At 34.2% G+C, this 17,917-nt stretch overlaps 3 protein-coding genes across 3 annotated transcripts; 2 read left to right on the forward strand and 1 right to left on the reverse strand.

Annotated features, from left to right (window-relative positions):
* Window positions 1-206: 206 nt before the first annotated feature.
* Window positions 207-2,423, forward strand: LOC136817013 (ciliary microtubule associated protein 1A-like). The gene is made up of 4 exons (XM_067073356.1): window positions 207-667; window positions 1,028-1,384; window positions 1,681-1,821; window positions 2,136-2,423. The coding sequence occupies exons 1-4, from the start codon at window positions 485-487 to the stop codon at window positions 2,289-2,291; spliced, it is 837 nt and encodes a 278-aa protein (XP_066929457.1). The 5' UTR covers window positions 207-484; the 3' UTR covers window positions 2,292-2,423.
* Window positions 2,424-5,364: 2,941 nt separating this feature from the next.
* LOC136817015 (uncharacterized) lies at window positions 5,365-9,378 on the forward strand. The gene is made up of 6 exons (XM_067073358.1): window positions 5,365-5,758; window positions 6,268-7,163; window positions 7,648-7,779; window positions 8,074-8,181; window positions 8,521-8,681; window positions 9,019-9,378. The coding sequence occupies exons 1-6, from the start codon at window positions 5,445-5,447 to the stop codon at window positions 9,241-9,243; spliced, it is 1,836 nt and encodes a 611-aa protein (XP_066929459.1). The 5' UTR covers window positions 5,365-5,444; the 3' UTR covers window positions 9,244-9,378.
* Window positions 9,379-11,124: 1,746 nt separating this feature from the next.
* On the reverse strand, window positions 11,125-17,672 carry LOC136817016 (sodium/hydrogen exchanger 8-like). The gene is made up of 15 exons (XM_067073359.1): window positions 17,452-17,672; window positions 17,232-17,312; window positions 16,955-17,025; window positions 16,461-16,544; window positions 16,015-16,295; window positions 15,349-15,490; window positions 15,046-15,151; window positions 14,710-14,826; window positions 14,137-14,219; window positions 13,726-13,843; window positions 13,353-13,498; window positions 13,048-13,104; window positions 12,698-12,847; window positions 12,194-12,433; window positions 11,125-11,962 (listed from the first exon to the last, which is right to left on the reverse strand). Exons 1-15 carry the CDS (start codon window positions 17,630-17,632, stop codon window positions 11,870-11,872), a joined length of 1,950 nt encoding a protein of 649 aa, XP_066929460.1. The 5' UTR covers window positions 17,633-17,672; the 3' UTR covers window positions 11,125-11,869.
* Window positions 17,673-17,917: the final 245 nt, after the last annotated feature.

Below are 17,917 nucleotides of genomic sequence, written 5' to 3' on the forward strand. Positions count from 1 at the left end.
AAATTCTACTTTTTTGTTCTTTTAATTTAATAAAGTTTTTTGTATAATCTCTGCAAAGGTAGGTCCTATCCACGCTGTGATTATAAAAATGATAATCTTTTCATAGTTATCAAAGTTAAACTGACGTCAGTCTGTATTTGATTTTGCTAATTTGAGCTCGACGAGTATTTACGTCATTTGGCAGAAACTTTTTTTCTGATGTTTTAGATCAAGACGAATGCTATTCTAGTTCGAAACTAAAATCGTATTGTGTTTCTATGACATTTTGGTTTATTTTGAGCTTTATGTGTAAAAACTGACGTCAAATAATAAACTAAATAAAATTGACGTCAAAGATTTGCCACAAAACACAGTTCTAAAACAAATTTCTTCTACAAGCAAACATCAACCAAACCTTGTCGGCAACTCACCATCATCTTGCTACTATCTCATTCCTTACAATCTTTTCTCATCCTTTAAATTACACACTATAAACACTTGAACAATGGCTTCTACCGCTAACTCGTCAACCAATAACAATGGAAATGACGGCCTTTTGATTGCCGCCAAACTTCGTGGACCTGGACCAGCAAAATACAAATTACCGGGAGCAACAGGTTATAAAAATCACGATGGTACTAAAAAGAAGATGCCAGCTTTCAGTTTCGGGAAACGGTTTACCGTTAACGTATGTTTTTTGTTTTTTTTTTTCATTTTGTTAGGTTTAACTCTTACTTATATTCATCTGAGCGTGGAAAACAAATCAGTGTAGCATTAGCTTTACGTTCATTTTCTCAACCGTTTTTCTCATTTTGCTTGCTATTTTTTGAAAACTATACCGTGCTATGTAACAAACTTAGGATGAAGTTGCGGTCGATCTTCTCCTTAGAATGGGTAATTTTTGCAATCGCTTTCACGTTTGTAGATGCTAAAGATATATATCAAGGCAACAGACGTTATATACATTCGTATCAAAATCCTCAACTGACATTCCATGTATACAGTTCTTGTAACATTTTATTCTGAAAACGTTTACTTTAATTTTCAGCATGAAAGTTGTTCTCCAGGACCCGCTTACATCATCCCACAATTCATAACACGTGTCGGAAAGGTGGCTGCACCGGCTTATTCTTTATACGGAAGACAACCGGAAAAGATGGCTAACAATACACCTTCACCCGGTCAATACAGTCCGGAAAAATTTGCTATTCCCCACAAAAAGAAGGCACCAAGTTATTCTTTCGGTGGCCGATTCATGGGTTCGAAATCAGATAAATCTCCGGCACCGAATACTTATACCCTTCCATCTATGTTTGGTGCCAAACAAGTGAATGGCCCATCGGCGCCGTCGTATTCAATTTGCGGTCGACCCAAGATCGGAGGATGTTACGAAGATCTACAAAAGGTAACGAATGATTTGATTTTATTCACTAATTTTTCTAAATAGCAGGAAGGTAGTATTCGATAGCTTTCTCGTCATTTATTATCAGCCGTTCTTTTCACCACTCTTATTGTCTAGGAAAATGTATGATTGTGCAAAGTTGCATCGTCAGAGAGACTGGCACGTATAATAAATTACTCCAATCCAAATGTTTTTAACTGGCATGAATCTTTCCATCACTGTTCTTCCTTTAATACTTGAGTATCCCACTACTTAATATCAATTTCACCTGATTTGAATTTCAATTCTTTTTCTTACAGACACCTGGCCCGGGAACATATGCACCATGCCATCCCAATATTAATCTTGCCAAGGGACCAGCATATTCCATCAAAGGGAGACATGAAATCATTTCTGAGAAAACTGCACTTCCTGGTCCTGGAGCTTACTCCCCTGAGAAGGTAACAATGTCTTTTTCGCTTATTCTATCTCAACAGTTTTCCGACTTTTTCAGATTGTAAGCAAAGTTTGTTAAAATGAAAGGCTGGAGTAGTGTTTTCTTCAAATTTGCCACGGACGGTTCTTGTGTATTAAAAAAAGCATTCTCACCTGCCCCATCATGGATTAACATGGACTTGGAACATTTTTTATCAATATAAAATCTGGAAAAATTTCTTCGCGTACAATCGTGCTAAATCAAAGCTTAAAAGAAAAAAGCTTCTCTTAAAGTTTTGAATTTTAAAATGATAAAGAATTGTATTATTTCTCTTCACAGGTTTGGATTAATAAGAAGACTGGGCCTAGTTTCTCATTCGGTATGCGTCACACAGAATACATTACAACAGTGAATGACGAGACAGAGATGGCCACAAAACGAACTGTCCAACATCATAATAATCGGATGCCAGTTGTTGGTTCAACATCCAGTTGACTAGCAATCTGTGGTACTCCACTCACTAGAAATGATATCCTTGAACACGAACAAACTATGCATTTATTAACTGGATGTTGCTTGGAATTATACCCATTTAATAAATGAAGATCGATTAAAATGTTTACAAAAGTATTAAAATGTGCGTTTATTTGGAGGGCTATACCCTTTTCTAATAGAAATAGATTTCATTTTGGATTTCGATACGAGATAGCGATCTTTTCGCTGGGGAGGAGAGGCGCCTCCCTGAAAGTAGATTTTTGATAACTTTTGAAGATTTTTGATAACTTTTGAAGATTTTATCCCAACATTGACATAAAACTTTCGCAATTGTGCGCTGAATGTAGATTAATTTTGTGATGAAAATTTTGGCATAAGAATAATGAAAATTGAAAATAAACGCCCCTTGACACCTTATTCATTAGTCAGCTCTACGTGACACGTATTCTTGATTAAATTTGATGATGGAAAGTTTAGATTTTAATTTTTTAGTTCTTTCAGTATTTGAATTCAGACTTATCCACTTTCTCTCACCTAATAAACGGGGGAATTTTGACTAAGTGGGGTAGGTGAAAAAATTCGCAAAACTTAATAAGCGGGAGGGGGGGGGGTAGGAATAAAAATGTCCTGGGTAGAAAATTTTTGAGAAACAGGCTAATTCAGCAGAATTAGGGAACAAGTGGACAAGATGAACATTTACAAGAATTTTTGTCATTGGATTGGTCGTTAACTATTCAAACAAAAACTTTTATTATATTTTTCTAAAGAACGTGTCATCTCTATTGTTTTGAATAACCAATTATGTGAGCATCTTGTAAAAACTTCAATACAACTGGGAAAAAGAGGGAACTTTCAAAAACTTTTTCCAAAAAATCGTTACTGTTAGGTGCCAAATAAACGCCCCCCCCTCCCCCCCGCTTGTTAATTTTTCGATTTTTTTCCAACCCCCCCCCCCCCCCCCGAACCTTATTAGGACCCCCCCCCCCCCGTTTATTAATTTTTGAAAAAATTCCCAGCTACCAAAAGGAAAGTTCCTTGTTTTACTCTAAAAAGCCTCAATCTAGTCTATTTTGACCCTTTTTAGGGTTTTTTTAAGGTCCATTTTCCAAACCCCCCGGTAATTAGCCCCCCCCCCCCGTTTATTTAATTTGAAAATTTTTTCCAACCCCACCGTTTATTCGAACCCCCCCCCCCCCCGTTTATTTGGCACCTAAGAGTAAGTGGGGGGAAAAGAATGTTTTTGGTGGAAAATTTTCAAAGGATTAATAGAGAAAAAGACTACACTTGATGGTGCAATATCATAACAGTCATGATGATTGTTCAATTTTTTGGGTGATCAATAATTAAATGCTGAGAAGTCATCTAAATCTGGAAAACTTTATTTCCGGTCTATGATGGATGTTGTGCGTGTTGTCTGGATGAGATGAAACAACCGCAATCAAGTTTCGCAGGGAAGGTACTTTCGCAAGGTACTTTCCCACTGCTGATTAAAGGTCATCTGATAGATCATTGATGGTTTAAGTATGTCATTAAAATTGTGATGGATTTTCCACATATTTTTGTGAAGCCCAAAGGATGGACTCGATGGACTTTTTTTCCGGACACCCTGTAAATCCTTTTTTATGATGAAACTGATCAGTTGGCCGAAATATTCATAAAAAGATGATGTTTTTTTCTTGACTATGCGGAAATTGGTTTTCACTTGACAAGATGATATGATTATATTGTCATCTGGGAAGTGTAAGACGAGTGCATGGATGTTTTATAATAATCTCATTAAGGTTACGCACTAACTTTCCGTTATTCTGTTGAAAAATTATCAAAATCAAAAGATCAAAATAAAAAAATCGTTTACAGCCTAGACATTTGGGCTACTCTTAGTCATTCGTCAAAATAAACACAAGCTGCAAAATTATTTTTAAACTAAGGCAGAATACCGGATTGAGAGGGATCAAACACCAGAAGATTTTCAAGTCAACAAGATTTCAAAAATGAATCTTCGAAATATTAAATTTTGTTTAATGTTTTGCGCAGATATTATGTAATTTCTGCGCAGATATGTAATTATTTTGCGCAGATGATGTACCTTAAAGGAAGAAATGAATTTAATTTGGTGGATGGCAGAAAAAGTTTTTTAGAGGGAATTTAATTTGGCGGATGGACGAAAAAAATAAATTTAAAGGGGAATTTAATTTGGCGTTTGCTGAAAAAATTATCCTTAAAATGGCGTGAAATCAGCAGAAAAAATGCGAAAACGCCTTAAAAAGTTTAATTTGGCGGGATGCTCCGCTGGTCAGGGTACCTTTTCTAACCTCCACGAGTCCCAGGTAGGGTCGCAAAAACACCAAAATAGAAAAATCAGTCCCTCGTAGGGTGCCTTTTTTTGGAAAATTTGGGGGAAAAGTAGAAAATTTGAGAAAATTTTGGAATTTCAGTCCCATTCAGGGTCACTTTTTTCGCAAATTTCGAGTCCCACGTAGGGTCCATTTTTCGAACCTCAGCGGAGCACCCCCGTCGGTCGACAAGGGTAGTACCCCCCCCGGGTTTTCAATATCCAAGGAGCTAGAGTGAGTTATATGCAATTTTTATCTAATTTTGGTGTTAAAATATTTCCTTTAGACGCAAATATGTTATTTTGAATCCGTCTCAAACCAGCAAAAACATGCTCGTTTTTAAATATAACCATCATTTTTTCAAAATAAACACAAATCGTTGAATTCTGATAAATCTACAAGTCAGAATCTTCATTTTAATGAAAACCTCCGTTTTGGGGGCCGTCTCTGTTTTGGGGGCCATATACTGTACACTTTTTCACTCTTGAGCATTCGCAAAAGGAAATATATGATGGGTGACGTTATTTTTGTAACAATAAGTACTCCCCTACGTGCTTTTCTGCTTTCAATCAAATAAATGAGAGGAAAATACTTTCACGAATAATCAGATGGAAGTCATCTATCACCATAAATGACACAAAGAGTAGCAATTAATTGGGGTGATGCTTTTAGTAGGATTATTTTTTGCTGTTAATGCGTTTTTTTGGTTTGATATAAATATGGGGTAAAATTTTCCAAAAAGCATCAGATAATTTTTAAACTAATATTGTTAACATATTCAAATAATTTCAAAGGCTCATAAGATAGGGGCTCACTCAAGATGAAACATTATATTTCAATGATCGTGTTGCTTCTCTTTCTCCTTGGTGTCAACACCAAGTGTACTGGTGACGATTGCAGTCCAAATTGGTTACCCTTTGATAATATGAATTCAGCGCTCAAAGGTTACGATATTATGACTGGTAATCCATTTAGCAATGGTAAGGATCCAGGCTTCAGACAACAAATCTTCGTACCAACTCTGAAGAATGCAGAACATCGATACGAACTCCATTCAGCTTTCACATACGACAATGAAGTGTACTGTGACACGAAAATGACCACTGATATTTCTTCTACCTCCAAAGAATACAGGTGAGTGTCTTGGTTTTATTCTAATTTTTTCTTGTCTTTCTCTTTATTTATGGACTAATAGTGAAAAATTCTCATGCTTGGCTAAAGCCACTTTAAATGAACAAACCTTCCCAAGCCAGAAACTTTTGCGAGGTCTAAAAACAGTGAAATTCACGACCAAATTTCGCAAATCATCGTAAAAATTACATTTCTTTTAACAAAATAATTGGATGGAAGTTAAAACATATATGGAATCTTGTTAACGCCTTTTCTTTGACTATAGGATTAATGTAGGCTAAAATGGCTAAAATAAGCTGATATTTGGTATTTCTAAGGACTTGAATGGTGACGATATTTTTCATTCTTTTAGATAGCTTTTTGCGAGCACGAACTAGGAATAGAATTTCTTTTTCCTGTTTGCAAAAGTTTCTTTATACTTAGAGAATTGCTCTTCTAAGAGAAAGCCTATAGTTTAAGCATTGTCACAATTCCTCTAAATACTTGGTCTAATCGTTTATCATTTGTTTTAGGAAATTCATGCGTGAAACATCCAAATCGGGAGTCGATCTACAAGTTGGAACGGAAACTGAAGTTACAGCTGGCATTGACATTAAGGGGGCAAGCATATCGGCTACCAAAAAAATCCCAGAACCTTTCACTAGAGCTTGGGGAAAATCACACGATTTCCAATCAATGCAGGGTTTGTTCAGTGAAAAGAAAAGTTTAGTAGCGACTTCATTTGCGAAATGCCAGCTTTACGAAGTTATTATTCATACGTTTTCTTCGATTCCACCTCTTATGGAACCATTCAAGAAATCAATCAAAGAACTACACCAAGCAAGTGGTGCTGATAAAAACACTCAACTTCGAATCTTCAAATCCTTCATTCGGCATTACGGAACCCATTTCTCAATCAAAACATCATTCGGTGGGGAAATCGTCCACAGAACCGTCTTCTCAAGTTCAACAAAAAAGAAATTCGATGGCGAAAAAATAAAAAAATGTGAGTATGTGAGAGGCAGTAAAATATTTGGAATCCAAGTCGAGCAAGATAAAGAAGGATGTTCGTCAACCGATGAAAAACGCTTATACAATGAGCAAGGATCGACCATTGTCAGCTCAATCATGTCAAAAGGTGCTCCACCCGAGAAAGACATCTACACTTGGGCACAACAAGATTTCAAATCAGTTCCTTTGAAATATCAATTATCACCCATCATTAATTTATTCAAGAAGAAGTATTTGGATGATGGATTGCAAGTATCAGCAGAAGGTATTCGTAAATGGTTTGTACCGTTGTATTTCAATTTCTGTGTATCGATGTATGGTAGTGAATGTAGTGAAAATAACGGATGTGGATATGATGATCAATGTCCATCAGATACTGATTGTGTTGGAGGCCCTACCGAATCGCATTATTGCCGAGGTACGTATGTTTATATCAAAAGGTTTTCACCTAAGTAACTTCGAAATCTAGATGCGAATTGATATTGCAGAAATTGAAAATTTGTTTTCTACAGTAGATCAGCTTTTGCCTCTAAGGTTTCCCTGAACTTTCCTGACGTCTGAATTTTAAGACTGTATTATGATTTCATGATTTTTTTATATGAACATCCAAAAACTTTGAAGCGTTCGGATGGTATCAACTTTTTGAGTTTTAAGCTTAAAAAAGCTCTTAATATGTTCTTTTTTCACCATTTTTTGAGTACTATTGTCCATTTTCCTAAAAGAAATTGGGTGTTTTAGAGTCCACGAAGCCTTAAAATGTTCTTAATTTGTTCTTATATAGTTTGTTCTTACTAGACTTTTTGGCAAGTTTTTTAAGCAAAGTATAACTATTATCCTGCCACTCGTACTTTCTTCAAGAAAATTGGGAACTGATTTCTCTTTATCTTGTATTCTTTTACCAGCTTGGTCAAGTTGGTCATGTCAGCATTGTTCAAAGACAGCCATACGAACACGCATGTGTCATGGATGTTCTGGCAAAACGACCGAAACTAAAGAAATGTGCCAAATTGAATCTTCATGCTTCCCTGATAAAGGTAATACAACCCTGTGTCAAGTGAAAGTGCTTCGTAGTTTTTTAAAGAGGAAAATAAGTACTTGACAGGGTTATTATTCACTGGGGACGAGTTTAGCCGCATTCGGTGAAGGGTTTTATGTCAAATACTGAATGTGGATTCTGTTAATTTCAATTATATAACCTAAATAGCAGAACGGTCGTAGCGATAATTACTTTTGGAAGTTGCCAATACCAATTTTCTTTAGCTCAAATTTACTTTTCATTCAATCTACACACATCTACCATCTATCTACACTAAAAAATTATTTTTTAGTTATGAGCTACAACACTGGTTCATGGGGCAGTTGGCGTTCATGGGAGTATTGCCCAAAAGGAACCTGGGTTGTCAAGCTGCAAACAAATATTGAAAGCTACCAAGGAGGTATAGAATCTTTCATAAAAAGTTGTTACCGAGAATTTTTTGGCATGGTTTTGTTAAATCTCTTCAGTTCCTGCCAAGTATAACTTTCATCATTGGCGCTCTTGAAATTAATTTATTAATTCACTTAAATAAACAAAATTACCTCGGATAATAAATTGGTTTTCAGGTCAAATTTTGTTATAAACTGGCTGAGTTCTATAAATACATGTATTTTGCATCTTATCTTAGAACAGTTACAACTCGGGATAGAGAGATTGGAATTTGCTACTAACTATAACTAGATACTGACTTTCAATAAAATTTTTCTCTTTGTTCAATGAATGTTTCTTTTTATCCCAGGTGACGATGACACGGCATTAAATGCGATCTCTTTAAGATGTAACAATGATGTTGGCACTACCATCAAAAGTGGATACACCAATTGGGGCACTTGGCGAGCCGAGTCACAAAAATGTATTAATGGATTTTACGGTGGAATGCTAAAATTTGAAAGCTATCAGGTAATACACATTGGACTTCAATCTGTTACTTATCTCATCTTCGAAGAATCAAGATATCATTTTAAGGCTTTTAAATTTTCAGCAGTGAATAATTTCGGTTTCCCAAGAGCCCAAGAAACTAAATTTACCCCTGTTTAAAAGGTCTTCTTAGTGAGTTTTTTATTTTTACAGTTGATATACCATTACACCTCCTTAATAAAGTTTGATTATATCAAGTGTCCTTGATTACATAGATTCTTTTACTCTTCTTATCAAAATATTTATTCAAATCCCAACCCCTCCCACGTGCTAAAATTACCTTGTAAGAAATAAATCTTATTTTGTAATGAATTTTCAGGGGTCTGATGACGATACTTCGACCAATGCCATTCGTTTGATATGTCGAGATGACAATCAGTGGTACAAAAGCGGTGAAGGTGGTTGGGGTTCATGGACACAAAGCACTTACTGTCCTGCTGGCTATAAAATTGTTGGTCTTCAAACACAGATCGAAAGTTACCAAGGGAGTGACGATGATACTAGTTTAAATGGTGTTCGATTGTTGTGTCGATATTTTGGATAAGGCAATGGTGATACGGATAGTTGATAAAGGGGGTGTCTGTGCATTTTAACTAGTACTAATTATTACGAATTGTATACTTTTTTGTTTTCTTTTGTTAATTATGAATTGCATTAAAAATATTTGTCCTAGGATTAATTACTACATCGTTCAAAGTTTCTCAAACCTTAAGTATACATTACAAGAAATATCTCTTGTGTAGCATGATAGAATTTCATACTGTTTCGATTTTAGAGGGATCCAGTAAATTCCTCCTCTTAAGAGTCAAAATTTATCTACATTGTCGAAATATATTGAGATTTTAGTGTATTTTGACGTTTTTTTCAGAATTTAAGTTCGGGCCAGAATTGCTATTTTATCACTCTCACTTTCTTTCATCGAATATTTCGATTTCGGAGGGGTTCGGTGGCTTCTACAATCAGTGACAAAAGGGAAATTCACCGGGGTGTTTTGAAACCACAATCGATTTGTAAGTGCTCTAAAGTAGGTTGGAAGGGTAGAGTTTTGACATGAGACTTAAGACTTAGGTTCTGATGATCCAAAAGTTCAAAAATGGTCCAGTAGGGCTTGAAATATAGCCTAGAAACCAATAAATCCCTCCCAGATCGAAATAATCGATTAAATCAAGTTGAGGGCCTGAAATTGACATTCTCGCTCGAACTTCAATTTTCGAAAAATGGTAAATTAGCCAAAAGTGCAAATATATTATGGCACGGATTGTAGGCTATATTCCAAGCCTTATTGGTGCAAATTTTGAGCTTTTAAATCCTAAGATCCTAAGGTCCTAAGTCTCATGTTAAATATCAGAGTTTAAACACTACTGTCCAAACGTACTTTAACGCGCTTTAAAATCATTTGTGGTGTTTAGAATTTCGCAGGGAAATCCCCTTTGTCTCAAATGTTTTGTCCATGATTGTAGTTAAATGCATACTTGATGTTAGGTTTCCACTCATCTTTTAGCGAAAAAAAGGTTTCTTATCGAATAATAGGAAGTATATCTATAGAGTTCTGCGATACAGACCTCCCTGTTCAGACTAATTTTGTATCGTTGACGTTTCAAATTATCAGACTGTTATATAGCACCCCCTTCTCACAGACCCATCGGGACCCCTTCCCACTGGAAAAATTGGCCAAAATATCGTCCCCGGTGGAAAATTATCCTCCAATTTTTGTCCCCACTGAAAAAAATCAAAAAAAACAATAATATAATTTATTATTTTTCCCATCCCCACTGAATCTTCTGACTTGATAACAAAAGAATTGAAATCCCCAGCCATAAAAAATAGGGTAATATCAATCCCAATCGAGCTTTTTTCTGTTATTTTATCCCCATTGACTGAAAAAATCCTACCGGGTCTCAAATAGATCATGAAACATAGATGCAAAAAAAAAACGAGAAAATTTCAAACTTCAACCTGAGAACAACCACAGTACCACCAAAAGATTTTTATACTGGAGCCAAGACACTCAATTACAGTCATGTATATTAAGTCGATAAGAATCGATACGACCTTGGTTACATTCGTATAAAAATTTCTTTGAAAATTCAGTCAATAGTTTTGTATAGAAATGTTAAAAAAGTTAAATACAATTTTTTTTAGTTTGCATAAAAAAGACAAAAGTAATTTAAAAAGCATTCTAATAAATTTTTGGGTGCAAAAATAATCATTATTTTAGAAAGCTCTAAAAATATTTGGCTACTACACCTAGAAAGAATAGATATAATATGTAACAAAAGTAAATGGTAACGTATAAACAATGTAAAACAACAAAAGTAGAGGCTACATACAAACCCTAGAAAATATTTGATTAATCAGGATTAATTGATAAAAGAAAATTATGTATAACGTTCAGAACAAGGCTGAATTTATCCAAAAAAAAAAAAATTCCCAGATTAGTTTTTCTAACAAAAGCACTACGATTTCACTAGTGTTTTTATTAAAGTAAGCTAAAAATCTAAATCATTAAAAATTGCGTTTCAAAAATTTTTGTGAATATATAAATAAAATGATAATTACCATAAATACGATATGATATGATGTTCTTACAAGTACATGCATAATAACTAAGTACAATCTTGGACAAACCTGTTTGTATGTTTCTACCTGAAATTCGAGCCAGACTGAAAGTGAAGTTAAGATCGTAAATTTTATTTTTATTTTTATTTGGCCAATAAATTGAGACGGATTTTAATTACAAATACTTTGAAATTAAATATGAACAAAAAGGAGTAGATCAAACAAAATCAATCAAATGAAAATCAACAATTTCGAAAAATAGTTTGGCTGAATATTGTCTAAAATCTGCATGCATTAATTTGTAAATGTTGTAATACTAATAAATTTGGACCATGATCAAAACAATGATAATTTACTCTAATTTATTCTGCCAAGTAATCCACTCAGAAAGGTCATTTTTTAAAAACCATTGGGATGAAAACGCAATTTTAACGTACAAGGTACATCGGTATCCAAAGGATTTCCCGTAAAAGAACACATTTTTAAAATGTTGATTTGATTTCAACTCAATATTGAAAGAGAACACTTCATAAATAAAGATGAAACACAATGAAAACGCAACAATCTCCATCAACCTTTTTCAATCCCACCCAAAGCCAATTTCCTACTTTTTACAACAATGTTTCGGTGTCATCATTAGTGTGGTTGATGCTTCCATAACCGTTCCTTTGTTCACCGGCTTCATTAACACTCGAAAAACGAACCTAAAAAAGTAAAAAAAATTGTCGTCAATGAGATTCCATTTTTAAACATCCTTAAGATGTCGTATATAATACATAGAATTTCTGTCCAACTATCTTTAGGTGAAAGAGCAGTGAGTGCATTTCGTATGCATTTTATAGATGGAAATGATCCTAAACATTCTCATTGTTCTATTAAAACAATAGATCTGCTATTAAAACCAGAGACCATAAACACTCTCAAAAAAATCTCACTCGATCAGGTTCTTTAGCTGGAGTATCTCCTTCATTTTCAGTAAATTCATCTTCAGTTTTTGTTCCATCTAATGTCCGGAAGAATTTGCGGACAGGTCGAACGATATTCTTTCGTGTGCGATTTATGACAAGATGGCGGTTTTCGTCGAGTTCAGCAGAAGAATTAAGGAATTGATGGGCGGCTCGCTCTTCATTCTCCGCCCATTGATCAATCATGTGCGTCACTGCTGAACGATAATCCTAAGATGGATGGAAGAGAAGATTTCAGGTCAAAGAGATGATAGCGAACCACTTCCATAAAGCTTCTGTAGGTTTTCTTATCACATCGTACTTCCAGCACTTAAAGTTTTTTTGCATCAATAACAGACTGTGGTTTTGTGATTTATTTGTGTATTAAATTTAACCAATTGAAAAAATATAAAATTACCAATCAAAATTTTAGTTTTTTTTTACCAATCAAAATTTAGGTTTCCTTTTCTATTCAATGCATGAAAAAGTAATTACTTTAGAATCGTTGGTCCTGATAAAGAAAGGCATGAGATATTTCTTATCAAATCTTCTCCATCCACGAATGATACTCATGGGTGATTTACGCCGGCGTTGTTGATAGATTCGTGATTGGTTAGACGCCTCCGCTGGCATGGTGATTCGACCCTAATGCCATATGAAGGAATGAATTAGTGCAAGTTATAAAGAAGTATTGAAATCACCCAGTAGTTTTGGTATAAGTTTTGAAACGCAAATACAAACTTTTGATCATATTTTCATCGGGAAGTTGTTCATTAAAGCAGTCCATCAATATCTAATATAATGCATCCAAACAGAAAACTTTAAAGAGAATCTCCAAAACTTACCATTCCTAGAGATTTACTTATTCCTGATTTTGGTCGTTTGCTTTGAACGTTAAAGTACTAAAACGTGAAGAAAAAATATTGAAAAAGTGATAACCTGGATGTCCAAATATCCACTTTTACCTAGTGTTTTACTTGGTAGAATTCGTTGATTAGAGAAAAGTTTTTATTTTACCAGGTGAAAATCGCCTTGGAATCTTTCTCACAAGATCTTATGAAGAGCTTTATTTTCGAAAAGTAATTCCCGTGAAATGTAAAAGTTTGGCGAATCGCATACTTTTCTTTATTAGATTGAACTAGGCTTTTACCTTGATTAAAGGAAGAGTCATCCCTCCAAGCACAACGTTGGTGAAAACAACGATAGCCAGTGTGGTTGTCATGATTAGATTACGTGAAACTTGATTGGCTAACGGTAAATGTAAACTTTGTGCGAATGCAACTGCACCTCTCAAACCTGAAAAAAAATAGAAAAACAACATAGGTCATTTTTAAAGGTCGAAATGAATCATGAACGGTCAGGACGAATTATCTATTAGAAGCTCACTTAGTCAATATTACTTAGACCTGTTATCTTGTCTAGAAGTGCTTTAAAACTCAACTACATGCTCATAGCTCAAAATTTCTATGTTTGGTTACAAAGACACCAGGGCAGTGTTGTTTATTGTACAAAATTATTCTTACCACTAAACCATACAAGGAAGAGGATTTTAAATGAAATTCTCGATTCTTTTTGACGACAGAAAAAGAAGAAAATGGATAATGGGTAAACCACTACCGCTCTTGCAACTAAACATGCCAACTAAAAAGAAATATAAAGTATTTTAGGAATGAGTTATTCTAGTTAACAATATCATCTTATCAGTTGATAGATAACTAGAAATTATAAAAACAGTGGGCTACATTTTAGAAAATAAAGTCGGTATTGCATTATCAGCTGAGAATCACAATTTGTGGTTTGTAGTTTGAAAAGAGTTACGTCAGAAATAAATAGGTAAGGTAAGACTGATGAAAGAGATACCTTTCATTTTAAAGATCTTCAAATATCCCAGTTAAAATAAGAAGAAAAACAAAGATATACGAATGGAGACTAACCATTGACCATGAGATGAATCTGATTTCAAATTGATGGGTTCCGTTTAACACAGCCATTCCCAAGTACAAGAATACCATGGTTTCTATAATAAAAATGAAAATAAGAAGAAAAGTTATGACTTATACATTATTAGCTCAGAAATTGGTGATCTTTCAGCTGTTGCTAATCATTTTCATTTATTTAAACTACATTTTCCTCTTGTGGGTTTACGCCATCTTTTGGTAATAAGAATATTCCCCGGCTTACCCCTTTAAAACAAAAGAATTGACATGACTTCTTCTAGTTATGTATGTCCTCTACTAATTACTCGTTTATAGTCGTAAAATATACACGAGAAATAACAACAGCGATTACAAGAACGACAACCTAGTTCAAAAGAATTGACATGACTTTTTCTAGTTATGTCTTCTACTATTTACTCGTTTATGGTCGTAAAATATAACGAAAAATAATAGCGATTACAAGAACGACAAACCTAGTTCAAAAGAATTGACATGACTTTTTCTAGTTATGTCTTCTACTATTTACTCGTTTATGGTCGTAAAATATCACGAAAAACAAGAACGACGAACCTGCAACAAGCGCCAAAACACGGAAGACATGTTGCACAGCTATCTGACCCATCGGTGATAAATTGAAATGAGCATAATGTGACATAGTGATACCGCAAAGCAATATTGCCATTATACCTGTAAACACATCGAATTATGTTGTGGAAAAATATATTTATGCTTGATCGCTTACCATTCATTAATTTTCTGTAAGCTCTGAAGACTTAGACAAGACACAGTGAATTTTCGAGAAAAGCAATTATATTATTTTTATAATAACTACCGTAAAACTAAAAAAACTTTAAAAAATAATGTTTACACATGAAGGACATTAAACTTTTAAATGATTCAACTTACCTGACAATTCTAAACCTTCTGAAAGACCGTACGGCATGTAAGCGAAAATGAACATTGTCACGCATTCTAACGACGGGTGAACTCTCAAATTAATATGCTTTAAAACCTGGAAATATCAAACAGTGACAAAAATGAGATAAATAAATTTTCCAAACTAAAAAAAAACAACAACAAATAGACAAACTTACAAAGTTGCAAATAGTGGTAAATAAATAACATCTAGGTGATTTGTCAACACTTTCACAAATATGTAACCTTATATGTAATTTACCAGGAAATAAATTATTCAATTGGTCAACTTACCAAAGCACAAAGTAAACCAAAGATCGTTCCAATGATGGCTGAAACAAAAAACATCAAGCAAAATTTTCCGATGGAGTGAAGAGCTAAGCTATTGAAATCAACACTCCCTTGATCCATCTGAACTGCTGCACTTATCAAAGTCCTATAAAAAATTGAAAAAACGATCGGATAAATACAATATCTAAAATGTTATCCTGTGTGAGCAGATATCACCTGGATTCAGGGGGGAATGGGTTTTGAGGTCAAAAGGACGTATAGGGGGGAAAGAATTTTTTTTGAAGCCAGGGTGGGGGAAAAAACGAGGGGGGGGGTGGAAAATTTTAATTCTAGGCATGGGGGGGAACTCACCAAAATCAATTCAAAATTGAAAAACATCTGGTTTTATGAGATGATGTTGTGATCAAGAATATCACAAGACCATAAACGGTTTGAGTAGGTCAGTATTCTTTTTTTATTTTCTCAACACCTTTTTTAGAACTACCTTAGGGAAAACAATAAACGTTAAATTCATCAAATTACAGCTTTTTATGCTTGAGGGGGGGGGGGGGCGGAGAAATTTTTGGAGGTAGGGTAGGGAAAATTTTCATTCTAGGCATGGGGGGAGAGACCCTGAGGGACACTATGTATGTTTGAAAGAAATAACAAAAAATGGAACATAAAACATACTGTGTTAAAATGATGGAGACAGCATCGTTAAGTACACTTTCACCAAAAACGATAGCATACAAATCTTGGTCTGCATTCATTGAACTAAACAAGGCTAAGGTAGATACAGGATCCGTTGCAGAAATCAAAGAACCAAAACTGAATGCTTCTATCAGCTTCAATGGATGTGCTAGTCCAGCTAGCCCAAGGCCATACATAGTGAAACCAACGATAACAGCTGATATTGTTGTACCAAGTAATGCATACGTTAGAATAGCTCCAATGTTACTGAAAAAGTCACCCTAAAGTCAAAGATAAAGAAATTATTAATTCCAGTTTCCCATAAATAAAGAGAAGAAAGAATTGGAGAATGTTCCAATACTTTAGAAATTCAATTGACAAAGGTTTTTCAAAAAAAAAACAAACTGAATTACTCATAAAATTAGTGATTCAAGTGAAAACTTTACCTTTTGCAGCGTGTATCCAGATTCAAAAATAATAGGTGGCAATAGCACCAAAAAGAATAAATCTGGGTGAAACGATTCAACTTTCTAAACAAAATATATAAATCACTTAGCTACAATCATGGTCGAAATAAATTGAGATTTTAGTGTATTTTAACGTTTTTCAGAATTTAAAGTTTGGGCGAGAATTGCTATTTTAGCACTTCCACTTTCTTTAATTGAATATTACGATTTTGGAGGAGTTTCTAGGCTTCTAGGCTATATTTCAAGCATTATTGGAGCAAATTTCCAGCTGTAGTTTAACACGCTTAAAAACAATTGTGTTTAAAATTTCGCAGGGAAATCCCCTTTGTCTCAATATTTTGCCCATGATTATAGATACAAAAAAGACAGTAAATAAAAAAGATTTTTGTTTCAAAACAATAAGATTAAAGAGAATGTTTTCATTTAAAAGTCAATTTATGTTCAGAGATAATTGATTCGTAAAGTAAACAAACCTCCCAGCTATCTACATTAACTCCTGGAATATTCCCGATGACATATTTGATTATAGCTGCAACTAAGCAACCTGAAAAGCAAAAAATTATATATAAAAAAAAATTGATGTTCTGTCAGATATAAATCGCATATCATTTAAGAGACTAGTATTTCTTCTTGTTGACACAATTTGCAATATATAGAAAATAAGTAAACCCACAACCTTGCAAACCGTAGCCGGATGGCCTACCACTGAACTATGGTCGCTATTTGCAATATAAAAATAAGTAAACTTACCCAAGATCATGACAGCAAGAGCTTCAGGTAGGTAATGGAATTTTTTATTCAGCAAGAATGCAATAACCAATACACAAAAGACTGTAAATATAAAAAAATTTGTCTAAGAACAATGAGATTAACTAGACTATGATATTTGCTTATATGACTGTCCAGTATCACTAACAATAGGATGAAATCATGTAAAAAGGTCTAAAATATTTTTTGTTTTGATACTTACACAACATCAAGAGAACAGCAAAGAAAGCCATTGTATCATGTTCGAGAACCTCTGCAATTGGATCTTCTTTGATAAGACCTTCTTTTGTCCCATTGCCAGTTCCATTGCTATCAACTTCTTTACATTGAATTAGTGTTTCTGTTGTCAAAAGCAACAAAAAACAGCACCATTTCAACGCCATTTTACTTTATCTTTTATTCTTCATTACAAAATTCTTGAAAAAAAATTATGTTTATATAAGCATAAAAAGAGTCAAAAATTTGATAGAAAGGAATATTTTACTTTAAGAGCCATTTTCTGTAAGAACCAGGCAGTTTTGGACAATTTTGATAGTAGAAAATTTTAAATTCCTTCATTTTTGGATATTTGGTAGACAATAGTGAAAAACTCAGAATCCCAAAATTTCAAGTCCCCAAAATCCATAATGGCGGATTTACAGCCAATCAAAAATTTCACTTTTTTTGTC

This window comes from Clytia hemisphaerica, unplaced genomic scaffold (genome assembly GCF_902728285.1).
Source record: "Clytia hemisphaerica strain Z4C2 unplaced genomic scaffold, Clytia hemisphaerica genome assembly, whole genome shotgun sequence".
NCBI lineage: Eukaryota > Metazoa > Cnidaria > Hydrozoa > Leptothecata > Clytiidae > Clytia > Clytia hemisphaerica.